At 43.0% G+C, this 22,926-nt stretch overlaps 1 protein-coding gene across 1 annotated transcript in view; it reads left to right on the top strand.

Annotated features, from left to right (window-relative positions):
• The window catches only part of LOC109290242 (transmembrane protein 132B-like), a 317,341-nt gene that overhangs the window by 277,746 nt on the left and 16,669 nt on the right, over window positions 1–22,926 (top strand). Inside the window, exon 6 of the mRNA XM_019506646.1 lies at window positions 19,101–19,306. Coding sequence (XP_019362191.1) covers window positions 19,101–19,306 — 206 coding nt within the window. The remainder of the gene's footprint in view (window positions 1–19,100; window positions 19,307–22,926) is intronic.

The following is a 22,926-nucleotide window of genomic DNA, read 5'->3' as shown; positions in this document are numbered from 1 at the left end:
AAGATGTCTGTCTGGAGACAAGTGTGCTGTCTAAAAAGGAAGTCAGCTTAGGAAAAATACAGTATCGTGGTGACAAGACAAGCAGAAGCCATGCTGACCTGCAAACCAGATCACTGACAAGAAGTGAAGACTCACAGAAGGAAAGCAGGAACTGGCAAGATTTCCATTGCAAATGAACAAACATGCAGAGCTTTTTTCTGGGCCCCTGTGTTCTTATTACCAGCAGAAGAACCAGTTGAGAAAAAAGTAAGAATCTGCCCAATGCTTTGGCCCAAACTTGAAGTGTAGTGCTGAGATTTGAAAGACCTTGGACAGCATGATAGAAATGTCATGGTTGTCTGATCCTCCTAAGTGTAACATGGGACTGAAAATGCCAGTATACCAAGGGACAAGCTGTTCCTGTGATATGCCCAATGTAGCTTGAAGTACAATGCACTGGAAATCTTCTAAGAGATCCTTTTGTGTGGGTAGAGTACTCAAACAGTGCTTAACATGGCTGACCAGGATGCACCTTTGGAAGTTAGACATTGGTAGAATAGGTAGAGTTTGAAAGTTAGACATCGGTAGAATAGGTAGAGAAGTCCTGGTGCCTAGTCTTGTGCCTATTACGTCAAAAGAATCTGATGTTATTGAGCTCATTTGGTGTTAGATTGTGCTCCAATAAGGAGGTGATCCTGATTGCCCTTCTTATCTACCACTTCATAGTTATGCCTCACTTTCTCATGTGCACCAAGCTGGGAGCCAGCTGGTCTCCCTGCCCTACTCATTTAGAAGACATTGTCTTTCCCAAGCCAATAGCATAGCTGCATCTAACGACTTTAGATACAGCATCAGTCATCTTTTTGTTCATGGTTAGGGCTAGAATAACCAGTGAGCCAACCTCTATCTATCCCAAGCAACTGTTAGGACTCTACCTATTTTCTGGGAAACAACATGTTCTCTTATCTCCAACCCCACCAAAATATATCTGTGGCCATGAGCTATGACTGCTTTGCTTTCAAACAAGGCCAATGATTTTGTAGTTGGAAAGCTGCAATGACAAAAAAGGCACAGGAAGTGCTGAAGAGTTGGACCTACGGTAACGAAATCCGCTCTTCCTGTTTTGCGGCTTTAAGAGTTGCAGCTAAGTGACTGAGGGTGGAGCAATAGGATTTAGCCACTCTACTTTTCAACAGAAACTAGAAGTTAAGCATTGACATTGATCGGAAAGCAAGACGTACTTTCAAAACTCACTGTGCATAACAAATGAGAATGTAATGGTAGAACATTTGTCCCTCCCCCCAGCTGCACAGCAGGCCGGGCTTACACATCTACCACTCAATGAATTATTTCAGGCCAAGCACTACTATATTGGGGGGAGTCTCTGAGGGCCCTCCTCAGGTCTTCCCCTTTCAATCCATGCATCCACACAAACACTGTCATCTGCAGCAGTTCCACCCCTGCATGGCATGCCTCGAGATGCAAAAACAGCAGCTGCTCTGCACCTGGGACTGAAATCCTGGCAGATCGCATGTGTGGCTTAATAATTTTCCCTAGATCAACAGTTTTTGAATACAGCACACTTCATTCACTACAGCAGGTTTTTAAATTCTCATTGTACATTCATGGATCATTGCACCTTTTCTAAGCCTCTGCAATTGTCTCTATTGTAAAAACCCAAATGTTAATGTCATCCATGCTGTCCTTCCCTCTAGTTCAGTGCATTTCAATGGGGGCTAAAAGGTAAAAACACTCCGAAACTTCAAATACCAATTCACATTGCTATAAGCTATTTCCTCCCCAGCCCCCAGCAATATCCATCCACTCTTCATTAGTAATTTTAAATAGTGACATCTATAGAGATAAGAAAATTACAACAGAGGCTCCTCCAATAAAACAATAGGATATTACTAATTCCACTGTGCTAATAGCTGCTGAGCTAGTATTAAAATTGCACTGTGTTATCAATATACAAGTCTATAATTTGTATAACTGATCATTTCCTTCAAGGGCCGATGGGTCAGACCAAGATTTGTTTCCTTTCTGTCCTTTGACCACGTATTTAGGTTTCCCATGTTGCCAAATTTCCACTGTCTTATCAAAGCAAATCTTTTCCATTTGTGGAGGAAGGAAAATTGCCTTGAATCTTCCAACCTGGCACCACCCCCCATTGTTCATTTTGGGTGTCAATGTAAATTACAGGTCACGCTCCATAAAAATGACAGTAATATTCCTATTTAGAAGCAGGCCACAGTCCTGTAGGTGTGAGGGAAATTATGACAACTACTTATTATTTAAATTGCAGTAGTGCCTGAAGAGCCCCAGTCACAGACAGGAGCTTTTTGTACCGTTAATTTAGTTGTGGAGGTGCATAAACAGGATACACACAGATTTTCGGCATCTGCAATCAGTCCAGTTTGACCCTGCCCTAACAGGTGCTTACCTTCACTCGATGCCCGATAATTGGGATCTCAGAACTTCCAACAATTATAACCTCCCAGATACAGACTGAAGAACAGAAAAAGTGCTAACAATGATAGGCCCCACTGTCTGTGGTAGTAGATACACTTCTTCCCCCAACAGGCACTGAACCAAGAAGAGGTGATGCTATTTTAGACTTGGTTTTGGTGAGTAATGAAGGCAAGATGAGCTGGTCATAGAACACAACCTTGGATTAATTGATTCTGTTTAAATGAAGGGATAAGCAAAAGTAGGTGTGTAAGTAAGGCTTTTCTTGACTTCAAAAGGGCAGACTTTGATAAACGAAGGGGATTAGGAAAGCCAGCTAGAGGAGCTGAGGGATTTGAATGTGGAGGATACTTGGAATTTCTTCAAGTAGAGGTGGAAAAAACTATCCCGAGCGAAGAGAAATAATTTGCAGGTGTAGGCTTCAGTTCAAACGGGACTGAACAGCCAGCTCACGATGGATACTAGGAGTTGCAAGACAGCCTGTTAGTAATGGAAAAAATGTACTGATGATTAAATAAAGCAATGTCTAGTTGTTCAAGAACTGGAAGAACAGTGTTGGGGAGCAGTTCTTGAGACCGAATAAGCATCTCTTTCTCCTAAAGCAACACCTCCAACCACCCCCCACTTTTTTGGATAAGCAGAGGGGGTCTGAACTTCCACCATGTCTTCTCTCTCTCCAGTGAGCCAAACCCTGGATTCACGAGCCTGTCCGAGCCTTGGGGCAGCCTGAATCTCGTTCTGAACTTTGCGAGTTCAGGCCCATCTCAGTATGCTTCATTTTTGCTGTACTGAAATCTGAGAATAGTGAAAAATTGCCATTATATTCATATTCAGAATTATACTTATTAGATCTGTAGAAAAATCTGGGAGCTATTGTACAAATGAACTGGTGAAGGTAGACTATGGGCTGCAGATAGGATGGGGGGGGCGAGGGGGAATCAAAAGGCACAATGAATTTCATGATCTCTGTGTGTTGTTTAGAGACTTCTCTGAGGTTTTAAATCTAAATGTGGTGTACAAGAGCCGACATTTTAATGATTCATTTCTTGGAATTCAGCAGCTCTAGCTAGTCTACCTGAGAAGGAAACAGTCAGATATGCACTCACATAACCTGTAACAGGTGGCCCAATTTAATAAAAAATAATTGAATATTACATTGGACTCTGAGTCATACAGTAAGTATAGTGTTCTTACATAAGATTAGCATTCGGATAAGGCTCAGCCCCACGGTACTACCATGTGCTTGTTATAAGATTGCCTGAAAGAAGACAGCAAGGTGTTTTCTAAAAACAGACCCCTTGTTTAAGTCAGATTTGCACAATTAGTTTCTCGTGCCGAAAGTGTGGAGCCCCAAAAGACACATGGATTGGTATCACTTATTCCTTTTCCAGTGCAATTACATGATGTTGCCTATCTATGTCGGGGAAGGCAAAGATGTGCTCGATGAAGAAAGGAACGCAGTTTTCCGATCCCAGTTCAGCAGAGCCTTCCAGCACCCTTTTTAACATCAGGTGTGTATTTTAAAGCCTGTGGTATTCAGGTGTGCTCCAGGCTTCGGTGGCTAGGAATGATCTGCTGAACCTGGGCCTCTATGAATTGCAGCGTACCATGCTGATATACACACCTGCACCGAGTTACAGTAGTGCACATGACAGCCGAGGTTTGCCTTGACAATACCCGCAGGTCAGTGTAGTAGGAGAATAATTGGTGTGCTTGCAAAGTAGCATCTGAAATTGGTTTCCATTATTTTGCTTACTGTCATGCAGTGGGGCTGCGCAACTCCTAAGAAATGGCTTAAAATCCTTCCTGGATTTCTAATGCCCTGTAACTATTATGTGGCTTTTGGAAATGAAAGGAAGAAAGCATGGAGCTGACTCTGTCCTTCCAACTGTATTTTTTTTGCATGTTTATATACAGTGTACATGTAGAGCCCAAGCCAACAGGAACTCTAAGCTGCATCCAAGAGCATGCTTAGGCTTGGACCCAAACATGGGTGAATCGGGTGGCCTCCCGGGGCCTGGACAAAAAGGAGGCCCGAAAATGAAAAAAAAAATTACAATTGCAACAAAAAAGTTTTAATATTGCATCTTGAAGGGGACTGGCAGTGTTATTGAGAACAAACTATTTAAAGACATCCATACCACTGATGTGATAAAGGCTTTTGCAACCAAAAATGTCTATGAAATGCTGCAGAGCAGTGAAGGGGGCCCGATACTAAAAGTTTGCCCGCAGCCGCCAGGAGTCTAGGTGCAGCACCGCTTAGGCAGTGGACAGGCATAACTGCTGTAAAAGGGAACGGATGGAGAGCTGGTGCTCAGGAGCGCATATCAGGATGCTATGATGTAACCGTCATAGCTACATGCTGTTGTGGAAGTACGAGTGAGCTTAATCAGTCCTGTTAACTTAAACCCAGAATCGAGCCTGCTCCACAACCAGCAAACACAGATATCCATTTAACTATTACATCTGTCCATACCCCCAGGGCATGGCCATGTTCTGCGGATGAAATTCTGATTGCATAGCTCATTTGCTAGTTTTGCAGCAGGGCCCCTCCTTTGCCTTATGAACACGTAAAGCCTCTCTTAGTCCAGCAGAGTAATCTGTCTCCGAGTTCGTACAGCGCTGTCATCGTGGTATTTGAGCCAGTCACACGTGTATTAAAGCAGGCCATTTTTCTACCTATTAGCTTCAGACGGTTTCTTGGCCTCACTTTGATTAACTGTAAAATTAGCATAATGACATTTACCTCCCTCTCAGGCATTGAGTGAGATGTAGTTAATCGCTGTAGAGCAACGCAAGATCCTGGCATGGCAAATCCAGACGCAGAGTTTTGCAAGATGAAGAAACGTCTGTTTGGCTACAGGCCTGTGTGCCGGGGAAGTCAGCAGCCACCACAATTTGGTTTGCCTGAGTGACAATATGTTTTATGCAGAGGGGAAGGTTAGGAGTAAGGTAGATGCTGCCCACTCGCAGGCCACATGCGATTGCAACAGGATTTTTCCTCTACAAAGTCCAAAGCCAAGGTCAAAAGCATGGTTTTCTTTAGACAAGGTCAGAGGCAGAAAGGAAGACTAGCCTCAGCTCTTTACTAAGAAGTTCTTTCTGCCTAAATCCCATTGCCAGCCACTTGCCCATCTCTTCTGATTTTCTGACCTCCCCTCTGTGTTGGGACAGAGAATGAATTAATTTCCCGCAAAGCTGGCCTGGCTGGAAATCTCTCCACTCCAGAAAGACAACTGGAGTCTAGTAACTTAAACTCTTCTTTGCCAAGTTTTGAATTATGTATGCATGGCTCTCCGTGTCTAAACGGCGACGGTTAGTATATCAGCGTTCCAATAAGCGATACACAAGCAAAAAGGAGGTCTCGGGATCGAGGACAAGATACGTTCTCTAGCATTACAGTTGCTGTAACAACTTTTAAGTGCCTCCTTTGAAGGGGACACTCTGATACGATGAGGCTGTTGGAACTGAAAGCTGAAGATTTTACAGAATGTATTTGAAGCTTTTTCATCATATTAATTAAACAACTTGCATTCCTTTTAAAAAGAAAAAAACCTCTCTGAAAACCAACGACCATGAAGAGATAATTGCAGTTCATGGTGAGCATGCCTCAGTCTGGGGAACTGTTTATCCTAGAAAGATTAGTGGCAAAGCACCCATTGAAATCGTGTTTGTTTTAATGATGCTAAAAATTGAGTCCTAAATTGAGTCTTCCCAGGCCCTTCTATTTTAAAGACTATCTGTTTCCCAGGAGCATATTTCAAAATGCCAGGGATATACTAAATGTTGTTTTCTAAATAGAAATGGGAATGTACTTTTCAAATAAGAGAAAGGGAGAGAAATCACTGTAGTTCATGGCAGTGCAGTTTCTCCTCTGAAGGCAGGATAGTTGGAAAAGTAAACACTATGCTTAACATAGCGGGTGGCTAATTACAGTCAAACTATCATTTTTAAATAGGAAACAAGGTTTGGGATATATCTTCTGGGGTCCCTAAAGGGGATATTTGTATCCAAAACTGCTGCACGATGCTGTCATAATTCCAAAAAAAGTACTTAAAAGAGGGATAATCTGCCCATTTAAAAAATATAATAATAGTGTGAAACAAAGGCATTGTCAACCATGAGATGTTCAGGCTATTTTGCACATTCTAATGGTATAAACCTTCTGTTTCCACCATTCCCCATTTCAGCGTGAAGTTTCCTGTCTTCCTTTTTCTCGTATACCCTGGGGATTTTTTTGCCTGAAATGATTTGCAGGAAAAAAAAAGTGCGTATTGTAGTACACATGTTCAGCTGGGGGGAGGGATGGAAAATCTTGTTCAGGAAAATCCTTAAGCCTGCAAGACATGACCTAGGCTCCCTCTACACATGCAGGTAAAGGCTGTGGTGGGATCTAACGCGTGATCCGCACAATTGTGCCTCCTGCCGTGCCACGTGCATGGCAAGAAGCATGATTGTGGGATTGTGCATTAGATCCCATCACACCTTATTTGCCAGTGCAGGGAGAGCCGGATCCTGGGCTCCCAGACCCCCTCTGTTGACAGAGCTCCCAGCTGTGGGGCCCACATGTAGCCAGGGCTGAGGCTCACAGCTGCTGGTATTCTCAGTCCTTGGTGTGCCCTATCAAGAGTCCCATCAGCTGCAGGACTCTCAGCCCTGGCTCCACATGTGGCGCACTAAGGTTTCATAAGCTGTGGGGCTTTCCGGCCCAGCAGCTGTGAGGTGCTGCTGCACTCTCCCAGCCTTAGTGGTGCATTGTACTTGGCTGGGAGATCGCAGCAGCTGCAGTCTCCCAGGCATAGACTCCCTACACATGCAAACGAAAGCTGGATAGAAACCAGCTATAAAGTTCTTACATATTTTCAAGCAATAATTTTATGGCTAGTTGGAACTTTTTAAGGCCCCTTAGTTAATTTGCACGTGCAGCCAAATTTAAATTTATTGCACAATTCACAAGTTAATTGCACAATAGATATAATGTGTAGAGGGGGCCACAGATACAAAATGCATTTGAAACAGGCCAGGTATCTGCTCTCAGATACATGAGTCCCGGCAACATCAGTGAAAGTTGCATCCCCGCTCAGGGTGTGATGGCAGAAGCTAGCACAGTATCTTTTAATAGTTTTTGGTGTCTTTCATCCTAACAGACCTGGATGCACAACTATACACATTTTTTCCTATGCTGCACTAATGTAGGGTGAAGACCCTGGCTTGCATATTAGCATAGCTACCTTACATAGGACAGGAAGCAAAGAAAAATGTAACATCCAGTTAAAACTGCATGGAGCAAATTAGCATGCTCTAGACACTTCCTGGCTACTATCGGACAATTCAGCAGCTGGGGGAAACCCAGTATATCAGAAGGCAGAGTTGCATGCTTAGAAATACCTGTGTAGCATCCTTGAGCAGAACCATTAGTTATCCATGTCCAAGTCCGTTTCAAAATTAGGGCCCGATTCTTTATATGCACGCGGATACTTAAGCGTGCGTTAAATAAGCCTGTTCTTATGACCCAGTGAAGTATAGCCCTAAAGTCACACTTATATTCAAGCATATGCTTAAGTGGTTTCTCGAAGGACTGAGTTTCACTGATTAACTGTCAAAAACAAGAGAACTCCCTTCCCCAGCTGCAAGGGCAAAGCTTTCTTTTTGAACTTGACTTTTTGTAGGCCAGAGAAAGATTACCTTCTGCGGAGATTTCAGTGAGAATAAAGGACAGTCTCTGACAATGGAACGTCCTCTGCCTCCTCGTTTTCCAAGTTACTTTTTTAGTCGCAGTCTATGCTCAAAAGCATCATTTAGTAAGGGCTTTTTAAAAATATTTTTTATTTCTTTTCCCCTAGGTATTTTAGAATATTTTTACTTGCTCTTAAATCGTCAAGGATTTGGGGCTTGCTTTAGAAGAGCTCCGTTCCTTCCTCTCACAGAATCCATCCATCATGCTAATCTGCTGTACTTCCAGAATTAACCCAAGGAAGCTGAAAAAGCAGCTCCAAAACTGCTGAGACTGATTGAATGTCCAGCCCAGTCCAGGTATTACGTCTGGAGGCTTGCAAAGTCTTCTGAGTTAACCAGCATGACGGAGAACTGAGTGCACCTCTGCAAATTCTCACTGATTGTTCATTAATATTAATCTAAACTTAGGCCAGTGCCCATTATCCCGGGAATGTGCATGATTAAAAGTATGGTTCAACAGCCCTCACGTAGCATGCTGGTATTTCATTGAACCCCATGGGACTACTCCAGTAAGGAAGCAGCACTCGCATTAGCAGTTGCAGCATGGGGCCCTATGCAAATTCTGATTTTTTTCAAAAAAGGTCTCAAACATGTCCTCATTTGTGCACTTGACAGTTGTTTCTGCTTACTACCGGATACAAATGCCATTTATACGAGGGGCGGACAATTATTTTGGGCGGAGGGCCACTTACTGAGTTTTGGCAAGCCATTGAGGGCTGCATGACAGGCAACCGGGGGCAGATAAATATTAATTTTCCAAATTTTTTAGGGGTCCCGTGGGCCAGATAGAATGGCCTGGTGGGCTGCATCTGGCCCCCAGGCCACAGTTTGCCCACCCCTGGTTTAGAGGAATCTTGCAGCATCCTGGCTAGAAAAACAGACCTCATTATACATTCAGTTCTGGGGAACAGTCCTGAAAATCCAGCTCTGACTTTATGGGGTAACCATAAGAACACTTCCAAATATAAGTGCCTGCAATGAGTGGGAAAAAAATAGCAATCACTCAGAGTCAAAGGAAACCATTTGATCTGGTAATATTGCTGCCCTGGTGGCTTTCTTAGTCTGTTGTTTCTTGTTTAGGCAGCATCCCTTCCTTTAACTGACAAAGTACTTTTACTTTCTCTTGTTGCAAAAGCATTTGGTGTTTGAAATAAGAACACAAAGCAATTTAAGGAGAATGGTAACTAGAGAAATAATTTTTAAGCTTTGATTTGAAGTGGAATAACTTGTCAAGCACAAAACTCTCATGGTGAAGAATCCTTCCAGAAAAAAGTTATGTGCCCAGCCTCTGGGATGGCAAACAATAGGAGTGCAGACAAAACATAAATGAAATGGAGATTTTACATAGGCTGTTTACTGAGGCAGAATGGAAATACAGAATCCAAAGGACCTTAAACACCAGTCAGGAGGATATTAGGTTGAAGGCATATCAGAAAGCAGAGAAGCCAATGACTGCATGTAAGGACCTGAGTAACATGAGAAGACTGTTAACAGTGAAAGACCAACTGACCTGCAGAATTCAAAGTAAGATGTAATTTGGCTAGCTCCAAAGTTGGCAGACCGGCAAAAAGACTTACAATAGTCCAGCCGGGAAATTATCCACACAGCATTAACAAATATACATCAACAACAATTAGCTAGAACTAATTCACTTAGGCTACTAGCTGCTTCTGTGTAACTTATAGAGTTTGATTTGCTCTGACTGACAAAGCAATCGTGTAGGGACCCAGGCTATAGAGGGACCCAGGCTGAGCAGCTACACCAGGATGGGGCATGTGTGCTCAGCAGATGTCTCACTCTCTTATTCTCAAATCTTGCCTGCCACAACTTGGTGTAACCATGAGAAAGGTATTAGGAGGTGGGACCTGGTTGGAGAGAGAGAGATGGGTGAGACCAGTGTGAGTCACACCATCTGTCAATCTTCCGTGGGGGCTCCACCTCCCCTACACTCCACCCCTTTCCAGTCAGGGGTTTCTGACAATGCTTGATGTGGACACCTAGCTGTACTGGGCATCTGGCCTCATTGTTCAAGCCAAGGAATCTGTAACAGAAAGAAAACTGTGTTCCCGGAGTCAGTGTCTCTTGGCTGCACCCTCCAAGCTCTGCTGCAGTTTTGGGTCAGCAATGCATGGCCCGCATAAAGAAATACATAAACTAACTTAACTTAAATATCAATATCCAAGCCTGCTTCAGGCCTTTCCTTGGCCAGGCAGTGTGTCTTGGTTGCCTTCCCTTGGGCAGCCCAAACTCTTCAGGGTTTGCTCTGTGCACAAGTTTAGTCAAAGTGAGCTGGTCCATCCTGGGCTGAAGCCTTTTGGTAAGGTGGGGCCAGGGCGTCATGAACCCCAGAGTAGGCCCTAAAGGTAACTGACCTCTTATAGTAGAATGATAGTCAGGAACCCTTCCAGAGAACTGTGCTGATCCAGGTCTTTGGCCCTGGGTTTTCTGTCTCTGGAGAGGAATGCAATGAGCCAGCATTGCCTGTGCATCCATTTCCCCATCCTGGGGTCAGTGCATTCTTAGGTAAGGGACTCTGGGTTGGTCTGAACCAATCCAGACCCTTGTTTGCTCCCACATGCCCTGCCACTGCTGACAGGTGCTGAGAGCCCCAGATGGGCCCATTAGTTTCATAGTTGGTCGGGTCGGAAGGGGCCTGAGCAGATCATCAAGTCTGACCCCCTGCCATGGCAGGAAAAAGTACTGGGGTCAAACGACCCCAGCAAGGTGTACATCTAGCCTCCTCTTAAAGACCCCCAGGGTAGGAGCCAGCACCACTTCTCTTGGAAGTTGGTTCCAGATCCTAGCCACCCTGACAGTGAAGTCGCGCCTCCTGATGTCTAGCCTGAACCTACCCTCTGCCAGCTTGTGACTGTTATTTCTAGTCACTCCTGGTAGTGCTCAGGGGAACAGGGACTCCCCTAATGCCTGCTGGTCCCCCCTGAATAGTTTGTAAATGGCCACTAAATCCCCCCTCAGCCTTCTCTTGTGGAGGCTGAACAGGTTCAGGTCCCTTAGCCTCTCCTCGTACGGCCTGCCCTGCTGCCCACTGATCATGCGAGTGGCCCTCCTCTCCATGTTGTCCACATCCCCCCTGAAGTGTGTCACCCAGAACTAGATGCAGTACTCCAGCTGTGGCCTGACCATTGCCACATAGAGGGAGAGGATCACCTCCTTGGACCTGCTTGAGAAGCATCTGTGGATGCACGACAAGGTGCGGTTGGCCTTCCTGACTGCATCCCCACACTGCTGGCCCATGTTCATTTTGGCATCAATAATGACTCCAAGATCCTTTTGTGCCTCTGCACTGGCAAGAAGGGAGTTCCCCATCCTGTAGGTCTTCTGTGGGTTTTTCCTCCCCAGGTGTAGTAACTTGCACTTGTCAGTGTTGAGTCCCATCCTATTCTCATCCGCCCACCCCTGTAACCTGTCTAGGTCCGATTGCAGCCTATTCCTCCCTTCTAGCGCACCTACTTCCCCCCACATCTTAGTGTTGTCTGTGAATTTGAACAGGGTGCTTTTTACCCCCTTGTCCAAGTCGCTGATGAAGATGTTGAACAGTGCGGGCCCGAGGACCGAGCCCTGGGGGACCCCACTGCCCACGTCCCTCCAGGGCGAAAATGACCTGTCCACCACCACTCTCTGGGTGTGACCCTCCAGCCAACTAGTGACCCATTTGACTGTGTAGGTGTCAATGCCACAGTTCCCTAGTTTTTTAATGAGAACAAGGTAAGAGACAGTGTCGAAGGCCTTCCGAAAGTCCAGAAAGACTACGTCCACTGCTACCCCTGCATCTAAGGATTTTGTAACCTGGTCATAGAAGGCCACCAGGTTGGTCTGACAGGGTGGCCACCAGGTTGGCTCCTACACCTATTGCCTCTGGGTCCTAAGTGACGTCTTCTGTGCCGGCTGCCTGCCTTCTTCCTAAGCTGTGGTCCAAGACCATGTGGGGCTGGGGTGTGGACCCCATTCTGGGAGCAGAGTCTGAGGAGTGATTCACTCAGAAGTGGGAAGGGAGAGGAACTGTGATGAGAATTCTTCCCTAGGTTTTCCTAACGCTTATCACATTCCTGGAATTCTTTACCAGGAGAGCCCCCGGGAAAGTCCACTGCACTTTAAACCTGCCCTTCTGAGGTGGGACCTGTAGTTGAAGGTGGAAGTGCAAAAAAGGTTCCAAAGAGGGTGGAGCTGAACTGTTCTCAGTGGGGGCAGATGACAGAACAAGGAGCAATGGGCTCAAGTTGCAGCAAGGGAAGTTAGGTTAGATATTAGGAAAAGCTTTTTCACTAGGAAGGACTGGAACAGGTTACCCTGAGAGGTGGTGGACTCTCCATCCTCCGAGGCTTTTAAGATCCAGCTAGACAAAGCTTTGGCTGGGATGATCTAGTTGGGATGGTCCTGCTTTGAGCAGGGGCTTGGACTAAATGATCTCCTGATGTCTCTTCCAAGCCTCCTATGATTCTGTTTTATTTATGGGTTATGGGCAGCACTGTTTGAAATTCAGAATTTCCATTTCATGGAAGGTTTTGACATAATTCACTATAAGATGGTTTGGGATGTAATTCTATGTCTTTGAAATCTGCCAGATTCTAAAAGTGGATGATTTCAGAAAGAATTGTTTGGAAATCTCCTTTTAAGAAATGGGAAATATTTTGGAATTTTGAAATGTTGCTTAAAATTGAATTGTATAGTTTTAATTTTTATATTTTCATTACTTTTTTGAGAAGCCAATAGTATTAGTATGCACTGGCACTTCTAGTGTCAGGGAATAGTCTCTTTTTGAAATCATTAAGAGTAACTGCCAATTAGAGCAGTGGTTAATCTTTTTTTTTTGCTAAAAGTACCTGCTGTTTCAGTTGCTATGAATAATCGTGAATAAGTAGCTGCTTCTGCTTTAAAAATAAACTAAATATTTAAATTATTATAGTATGCCAGGACACCAAAGTGTATAGTATATACTAATGTGGCCAGAAACGAAACAGACAGAGTGCTGCCAGACTGACGAAGTAAACCTATATATGTATTAGCATTAGCAGATTCAAAAGAAATTAATTTAAGATTCACATGTGCGGATTCAACACGTTCGTATGTCCCACCAGTTTCTGTCCAGCTCTGGCTGTGGGTGCATAGGGCAGTTTAGAAGGGGGATCAAGAGGTGCCATGACTCAGGGAAGAATCGGAGTTGGTCAAGCCATAGAGGAGGTGTGGAAACTCAGAGGGCTCCTCTGCACCCTCCCTTTGGTGAATGGAGGTGAGGGGTGTGGGAAGAGATTCCTTCTCTCTTTCCTCCAGCTGATTCCCAAACTCTTAGTCAAAGTCCTTGGGCTCAAGGGGTTTATTTTAGCTAGTGCTTGCTAATACAAACATATAATACTAATATTAAGAAAGCACAATCAACCAAGCCAGAAACAGCTTAATATAACTGCCAGGGTCATGCAGAAAGGAGGCATTGCACAGAATAAATCATGCAACATAATGTATTTGAAGTAGCTCAATGAGTTCTTCCTAATGGGCTAACAAGACAATCCCAGGGACAGTACTGCAGAAAAGGTGGTTAAGCCTGGCATTCAGAAAATATCACAAGATTACAGCTTTAAGATTATTACATGATTGAGTCATTTATTCTATTCTCCATTCACATTAAAATCCCATTACTATTGTTCTTTTTTATAGCCTCAGTTACAATAACGAGGTTTTGCATCCCTCACACACTCATCGGAAAGCAATAGCATACACTGCTCCTCTGACCTTTCATACAAGTCTGAAATTTGCTTGGTCAGTCATTCCTATCCTCTTTTACAGTATCCACATGGTTGAACTGAACTACTTTACAGAATAGTTAAAAGGTGCAACCCTATCACATTCTGTTCTCTTGGTCATACACCAGAGGTCGGGGGATGCTGGTGTCTCGGTCAGTAATTGTAATAAACTCTTGTTTTCTTGTTTAGCAACAAAGGATAACAACCATGGATGCATTTGTCCCATCAATCCCACCAGTAATCCCATGGTTATGTACCCTGGGTAAAACTTATTCAAAAGGCTAGCACAGGCACCATTTAAATTCCAAGTAAGTCCTATTTTGAGAGTAAGCCTCAGTGGGAGCGTAAGTAGTTACTGCATATTTAGTTTAGTACTTCCTTAATGAAGTACTATAGAAGTGCCAGAAAAGCCCCACTAAAACTCCTGATCTATACAGATGTTGGGTGAACCAGGTTCAACTAACGCAAAGACTCTTCAGGGCATGTGCTGGGCTTGGTGCAAGAGCGTGCCGAGTTTCAAGTAAAGCGCCATTTTATTTTTTTAACATCTGTAAGCAGCTTCTGTGTTTCAGAGCCTGCCACATGCCCTAGAAGGCTGTGTTGGAATTTTGCCTGTGTTTCAATGAACATTCATCAGAACAGTGATGTTTGCATGAGATGTTCAGTTTCAACAACTCAGCATTTCCCCATGTTACTGGAAAGTTCCTGTCTAGCTCTGCTTGCACAGTTGTATTTTCCTGTATCTGATTCAACCTTCCTAATAAATGACCCACATAAGTTAAAGAGAGTTGAGAGCAAGGGTAAAGACTTCTGAATAAAATCAGCATCTACAGATACAAAAACTCATCACCCCAAAGTGTTTATTTCCTTTAATTTCCTTGTCAGTTTTTACTACTTGTCTGCTCAATCAAACTGTAAGTAAATGTCCAGCGACCTAAATATCCAGTGGTTTCCCTATTACTTTTCTGGATTGCTATATTTTAGTACTCTATCAGTCTAAAATGAGGTGGCTGTGATAAGCTGTACAGGGAGAAATGTGCGTTTTAGAATTACTTGCAAGTGTTGGAGCCAGCCACCTTCTGTAGAGCCACAAAAGGTTAATTACAGCTCACTTTCACTTGACCCAAATACCTGGGTGGATCACTAGCCATCCTGCCCAATGGGTTTGACAGAAGAAATATTCTAAAATTGCATCTCAGCTTTGTCTGGCAAGTGACAATGGGCAGTGCTGGAATATTTTAGCATTGTTTTGTACATTTTAGATTGGAATATGGCCGCTTTAAGCTTCAGAACGAAACTGCCCACCAGGTAGCATTCATGAGGAGATAGCATTTCTGTTAGCTCAGATATTCATCAACAATTTAAAAGTGTCGTGTGCATAAGGTACCAGGCAAGGTGAAAATAAATAAAATGAAGGCAAAAATCATCCTGCGACTGAGGCAGTGGGCTTGAGGATGAATCTAAAGCCATGTCTACATGGTAAACTAGGTGTGGGAAGCAGGAGCACCTTCAAGTATGCTGCACTGCTGCAAGCATGCTGCCCTCTAGACCACTAGGGGCATTTATACACATACCTTTTCATTTGGCAACATGCATATCTGCCGCTTCTGAGCAGACTCAATTAATCATGTGAGCTGACTTGCACTGTGTTGCACCGTGTGCAGCTGTATAAGTGGCGAAATGCTGCCCAGAAAATGGTGGCAGTGTGCTTTTGAACTAAAGCACCTCCGAGGTATTTTAGTTCAAAAGCACACCACCATTTTCTCAGTGCTGATGCGCATTTCACCACTAATACAACCGCAAGTGTCACAGTGCCAGGCACTTTTCAAAGTGCCCAGTGCTTGTACATCCGTTTTGTATGCTGCTTAGTGACGCCAGGAGTGGGCAGCTGGGCAGCTCATTGCAAGGTTGCAGATTGTGAATTTCTGTTACTGTACTGCGCCGTTAAGTGGTGCAAGCTGGTAGCAGCCTGGTCTTTCAGGTGTCATTCTACTGAATTGGGTGCAGTTGCTGTTAGGATTTATCTTGTCTATTCATTCTGCATTTACAGGAGTGCAAGGTTAGCTACCCTGGTGTACGTGCGTTGTGTATTCAGTTTTTAAAATCTCTGAAATCTGGAAACCAAGCCTGCTGATTTTCTTATGACTAAAATTAAAGTCCTTTTCCCCCTTAATTTAGCACTTTTCCTGCCCACTGTCATCTTAAGCACCTAGAATAAAATATTCTAAAATTTAGGTTTCTGCCATGCCACTTATTAGCTATTCCAGTGATTGGATCTTGATGTTTATCTGTCCTCCTTTGAGTTTTCTTAAATATTTCTGTCTTGTGTGGATTCTAACAAAGCTCCCTAGACAGGTTTTGTGATTTAGAATCACTACTGTTCATCCCATTAAAGGCCTTAATTAATGTGCTTAAAAATTCAAGACAGTTGCAACACAATGAAAGGGAGAAGCAAGTCTTTTGGATATATTGAGTCTAATTTGTTATGTAGCCTTTTACTCGTATCACTCTCAGGAGAATTTCTCCTAGGAGAGCAAATGTCTATGCATGCTGTGGCTTCTCTCAGAAGAGAATATCTTTCAGCCTTCTCTCCACTGTCCTTGGAGCAGGACATGCCCCCTTCCCAATCCCGACATTATATTGCAGGAGAACTCAGGCTAACCATGGGCAATCTAAGTCAGCCAGTCAGAGCTAGGTATTACTGCCATCTGTTGCCAGACAGACTAAGGGAGCCTGCAGAGCATGTTGAGATGTGTGCACAGGCCAGGCCAAGTCACCCCTCCTCCCCCAGCTGCACAATGTCAGCACTGCAAGCTCTCTTCAGGGCTTCAGCATTCAGAAGTCTGCACATGTGCCTCTGGGTAAATTTCTGACAGACGTTCAGTTTCTCCAGGGGGTGTCTTGGCTCTCTCAGGAGAAACCACAAGTATGCAGATGTTCATAATTTTTCTCCCAGAGTAAAAGTGGCCACTCTGGAAGAAAATTAGCTAGGAAACAACCCAAGTGAAGTGGCTCCTTGGGAGAATCTCTGTAAGGAGACTGAATGTCTGTTCAGGCAGTCTACCAGGAGAACAAACCTGAGAGAATTCTTCCAGATTATTTGAATGCATGGGAACATTTTGTGAATTTGAGCCTGGGGTCCATTTTAAGATCCTTATCAAATATTGTGATTTTTTTTAAATATTCTCTTACTTTCTAACTACTGGTATAGGAGGGAAATCTCCAAAACCGCTTTGGAAAAAAGTCATTTCTTTACTTTCTATATATAACATTTACATATAATATTGTAAAATCCAATTCCCTCCCCTCCTCTTGAGAGAGAAATATTCATTACAGCACTTTTCCAACAAGGATGTAGAAAGCACTTACCTTGTTGGTCACAGCATTGCTAAATAATTACCAGCATGTAGATATAAAATCAGTAACGCAATAACATTATAAGAAGGATAATGCCAAATGGTGATTTATTATATTTAAAGATAGCTTTTTATTCCTTGGAGGCATGCATTTGAATATAATAGACTATATTTTCTGTTGGCATAGTTTGATTGTTATGCAGTGGCATTAGTAGCAGAGAACATGGTCCAGTATTTCTATCATTTTTTTCTCCTCTCTGTCCAGCCAATTTGCTACCAGCATTTGAGTGTTTTCATGTATGAACCTGCATGAGCTTGCTGTCCTTTACCCTAGATGTTGCTTTTTAACAAAATTGTCTATATAGCTTGCAAAGTACTGTGAGTTCCTTTGGGATAAAAGATTTTTATGAGTAGTTTCATTGTTCTGCATCTGCTAGCTCAGCAGTATCTAACAATTTCTTAGCAACAGAAGACTATATTTTCAAGTGCAAGAGAAAACCTGAAGAATATTGCACACTGTGTTATCACAGTTTTAAAGTAGAAACCCCCCTTTGTGTTAAAATGACATGCTAAAATCTCTTATGGTGGATTCTTTGAGTGCCCCTTTTCCTTCATGGTGCATATGCACAGTGTCCACTAATGTCAGCAAGGATATTGTACATGTTTGGAGGGCAGAAATTAACCTGGGTGAAATCCTGACCTCATGCAAATTCAGTGATTCAGGGATTTTATCCAGGGAGGATTTCTCCCCAGCTTCCTTTCTGTTTTGTGTTGCTGCAAAACATAATCTACCACAAAGACATGCCAGTAAGAGACCAGTGCCTATTTACTGGTCCCAATTACCTGATGTGGGCTGTGGCTACTAATTATTATTACCACAGTCATGTGGCAGAGGTTCAGCAAACACTGACTCCATTGGCTACTGTTGCATCTTTCTGTCTTTTTTCTTCTTTAAAGGCCACGTGCAAATTTATTATTTTTTGGATGACAGCAGCTCCCAGTCAGGATCCAGGTTCAACCTCAACAGATATTGGGTAGAACAATGGCCTTAGCATCAGATTGCTTCCCATCTGAGTTACATGTGTGACCGGGTCTGGTTTGCAAGCCAGGGCCTTGATTCTGCTCTTGGGTTAGTTCCTATGGGTCCTCAAGCCAAAAGAGCTGTATGTGGGTAGAGAGTACTTACTCCTGTCAGTCCAGAAGAAGAAAGACGTATGTTACTAGTAGATTTTATACAATACTGATTTTGAAATTATACTGTTGTAACTCATGCCCTAGGAGATTACATTAGTCCTGTGTATATCTGGGAAAAAAATCCTGCTTAGAGCTTGTATTTACACTGAAATTCTGAATGCATACTGTGACCCACACTAGAAGACATTTGTTTATGAGCTTTATTCATATAAAGAACGAAGGATTCTGTTTTATGATCCTGTGAAAGTCTCTTTCTTACTAACACACAGCTTCATTTTTTTTTCCTGGATGTTTAAGCTGTAAACATAAAATTTAATGCACATGACATTTGATTCATGCAGAATTTAATTTTTCCTAGTATAAAAGCCTGATGTAGGTTATGTAGCAGTGCTATATTATTTTTGTCGCTTAAGTCGTGTCCATTGAGGAACGCAGAATTTTCCCCCGGGGTCAGTTGTTCACCGTTTGCTACTAAGTAAAAAAAAAAAAACAACAAACAAACCCACAAAATGTGGTACGCATAATTCACATTGTGCGCTATATTGTTCCTCTCTGCTCCTCCCTGACCTTTTATCCATTTTTTTAAATTAATCTTGTTGCTGTCTTTAAGGTTTCTGACAGATGCGACTCCATCTTCGTTAATGGCAAGGAGATGAAAAGTAAAGTGGATACCATTGTTAACTTCACTTACCAGCATTTTACTACCCAGCTAGAAGTGACAGTGTGGGTTCCACGGCTTCCTCTGCAGATAGAGATCTCAGATACAGAGCTCAGCCAGATCAAAGGCTGGAGGATACCAGTCAGCTCCAATAAAAGGTATGAGGGCAGTAGTTCCAGGACATAAATGCATGCACTTGGCCTGGGATTTGATAATGCAGTACATTCCTTTATGGGTTATTTTTCAGAATCCAGAACATTTTGTTTTCAAATAAATTGTAGTGCCTGCCTTGACCTTAAGTCTAACACTCAGGGCAATGTTGGGAAAATACTGTCCTCAGTTGTATCCTGTGAAACTCAGTGAAATTAATGGATGTGATTGGTGTATAAGTGAAGTCCAAATCTCTCTCTATATGGCTTTTACTTGCTGTGCCCCATCTAAGTGAAAGCTGGCTGCATGCCTACTCTGAAGAAGGAGAGTGGACCTAACCATCAGACATACAACAATAAGTATGTTGAACAGAGCACTTGGAGACACAGGATAAAACACAGGCACATTAGGAAAGATGCACATCCAAGCAGAGGGCTGGGAATCTAAAATACTTGAGTTCTAATGTAAGATCCAAATCCCCGAGTCCGGGTTTAATTCTTGTTGTGTAAATCACTTGCAATACTGGCCTCAGCTTGTCCACCTTTAAAATCAGGTAGTATTTCTGCATTTCACAGTGGTGTTGCAAAAATGATTTATGGTCTAACTCTACACGCAAAGAATAGCACCTTACTCCTAGTTATCTATTTGCAATTAATAACACATTACTGGACTGTTGTGTTGAAACTATTGCATAGAAAAAACCCAAGAGTTGGTCATCCAAATACTGACATTTACCTGCATACTTCATTGTAGTAGGAAAATTCTGAATGCGGTTATGTGTATAGACAATATTTCAGCCGTGGAAGCTTAGGTCCTTGCTCATTTTTCCTTATGTTTGACATGCATGCAGCTCAGTAAGGCCTTTTATATCGTTTACACAAAATTCTGAAGTGAAGGTGGCATTTTCCATTAGATTCCCCTCTCCATCTCTTTTTGCCTAAAGAACGCAGTGCAGTTTCTTTAACCTTTCTGAATATAGATGAGGTTCTTATTTCTGTGGATTATTTCAGTTGACCTCTGTTGCATCCTTTCTCCATTACTGTGATACACTAAAGGGCTCCCATAATAGACTTGCCCACTCTCTCCTTATTTTGCTTGAGCCAGAATCAGTTATTTCTAAATTCACAACAAGCAGCTGTATTGCACTTTGCATGATCTTGTTCCTCTCACTTTGTCCCATTAGTCTGGCTGATTTGTTAGATTTCTTTTTTATCATTAAGATCAGCCAATTCAGAATATGTTCTCAAAAGCCATTTTCGGTGACTTACAACTTTGTCCACGCTTGTGTCCAATGTACTGACTTATTGTAGCAGCATGCACCATGAAGCACCATCATTACTAACATGCTGCTAATGCATAGATCCAAAATTCTCTCTCAAATCACCAGCTATATCAACACAAAGATGGAGCTACCTGAGCATATGTAAAATCTTGCAGGTGAAAAAGGGGTAAGCTGAATGATCATTAAAGCAGCAGGACCTTTGAAGATGCATCAAGCTGTGTACAAGCGGGTTCTACAGCTGAGCTCAAAGAAGCATTACTTAGCTGATCTGACTGAGGCAAGAAAGCTTTGAGGTTTCATAAAATACTATCTTCTGATAAAGTGACTGCTGGTGGAATAGTGGAGGGGGGAAAAGGATTCCTGAGGGTTTTTTCTCCTCTCTCACCCTTCTCCGAGTACCCGTGATGCAATGGCCACGGTTTATATGAGTAACTAAATTAAAAACTTTGAGGAATATGACTGTGTTGGTGAATTTGAGACGTTGAAAAATATTCTGAGAGCATGGCATGACACCAGATCAGATTTGTAATGCAAAGGAAAAAGAGTTTTTGGCAACAGCATACCATGCTGCTGAAACACCACCACAGCTCCAATGAAAGGGTCTTCTGTTGGCCTCGCTCAGGAAGAGCCTAAAGGCACGTACCAGCAAAGGTAGATAACGAGGGGCAGTGGGGTGTCGTTCCTAGACTGTCTGGCAAATGAGCTCAATAGAAGAGGACTGACGATCAATCTTTGGTGTGGTCTAGAACCAGAGTCTTCACCCCTTGGTCTGTGCACCAGATGCGCCCCGCAGAGCCATGTCGTTTGGCCTGTGGGGCTCCCCAGAGGGCTGGAAATTGGGCAGCAGAGGAGCGGTGGCAGCACTAATGGCTATTCCTTTGTTGCCAAATATCCAGACTCATGGAGAGCCAGCCCTACAGGCTCGATAACATGGCCCTGTACACCGCATCTTATCAGTGTGTGGCCACACATGGGTGCATGGGGTCAGGCCAGTCTGCTCACACCCGCAGACTGACCCCATATGCAAACCCCGTGCAGGATCCAACCTGTGGACTGACCCCATGCCGCTTACCTGGTTTGCGGGGCCAGAAGGCTGGGTGTGAATGATATACAGAATCCTCCAGGATGTGTCAAAAGGATAGATAATGAAGATCTGGCATAAGAGAAACTTTCCTGCATTTCAGTGATAAAGTTACTCTTTGTGGAGAAAGAAAATGTGCTAGATGATGAACAAATTGCACTGGTGCCAGCTGCCAAATGAGTCCCAGAGTCACTTAAGAACTTCCATTTGCTTTAGCAGTCCTCAGAGACACTTTAATGCCTGTTTAAGGCCTGACGCTGCAGTCCTTCCATAGGCACAAATTCCACTAGAGCCAATGGGGATTTTGCTTAAGTAAATGGCTGCAGGATTACGCCACTGATATGCATTATCGGAGCAAACTTTCAGCACCAGGAATGGTGAGTGAGACATTCACCTGTGGTTAACAATCATGGACATTTTGACTTTAAAGCCATCACATATAGCACTGGAAAATTTACCCCCCAGTGTCTAGTTGTGATTTATTGGGCCAGCTGAAATAAAGATAATGGTCTGAGAGCCTGCACTGTTTGCAAGCTAGCAAATGATCTGAGTTCACTGCCGCTTCAATTACATCTGAACCACTGGCACATCTTTAGCAAGCACTTCGCTATGAAGGGTGGAAGAAAAAAGTGTGGACACAGTATTGCTACACAAAAATGCAGTTGGTTGTTTATGGCACTGTGTGTCAATAGTTTATGCATGTGTGGCTGCAAAAGATTTGGAGTAGAAATAAACTATCCCAGGGTTTATGAAACATTAATTTGTTCTTTTTTATTCTTTTTTTGGTGTATTTTAAATCAATAGGTAATTTAGCAGGAGCTTTGCTAGCTTTGACATTTGCTGTGTACATAAGCTTTAAAGTTTTTCTTTTTTCTTTTGCTGTATTATATTTGATTTTTAATAGTTGTTTCACCCAGAGATTTTTCAATTTTATGTTTGTTGTTTAGTTCCTTCCCCATATTTAAGAACCTCCCAAGTATTTATAGGTTTAAATTCACAACACCCTTTTGAAGTAGGAAAGTTTTGCTCCCGTTTGATAAAAGGAAAACTTAGAAGCAGAGCGGTTAGGCACAAATCCTGAATTCTTTCCTCATTTTGGATTGGAAATGGCAATGTTTCATCTAGTCTGTACTGATGAAACTCCCTGATTTTGCTAGAGGGACTGAATGAAAACTTACTGAAGAATTCAGGATTTGAGTCACTTCTAACAAGGAGAGAATAAAATGCAGCTCCTGTAGGTAAAAAAAAAAAAAAAAAAAAAAAAA

The sequence above is a fragment of the Gavialis gangeticus genome, unplaced genomic scaffold (genome assembly GCF_001723915.1).
Source record: "Gavialis gangeticus isolate Ggan-Ray unplaced genomic scaffold, GavGan_comp1, whole genome shotgun sequence".
Taxonomy (NCBI): Eukaryota; Metazoa; Chordata; order Crocodylia; family Gavialidae; genus Gavialis; species Gavialis gangeticus.
The sequence above is the reverse complement of the archived record's forward strand: the minus strand, read 5'-3'. Positions and strand labels throughout refer to the sequence as shown.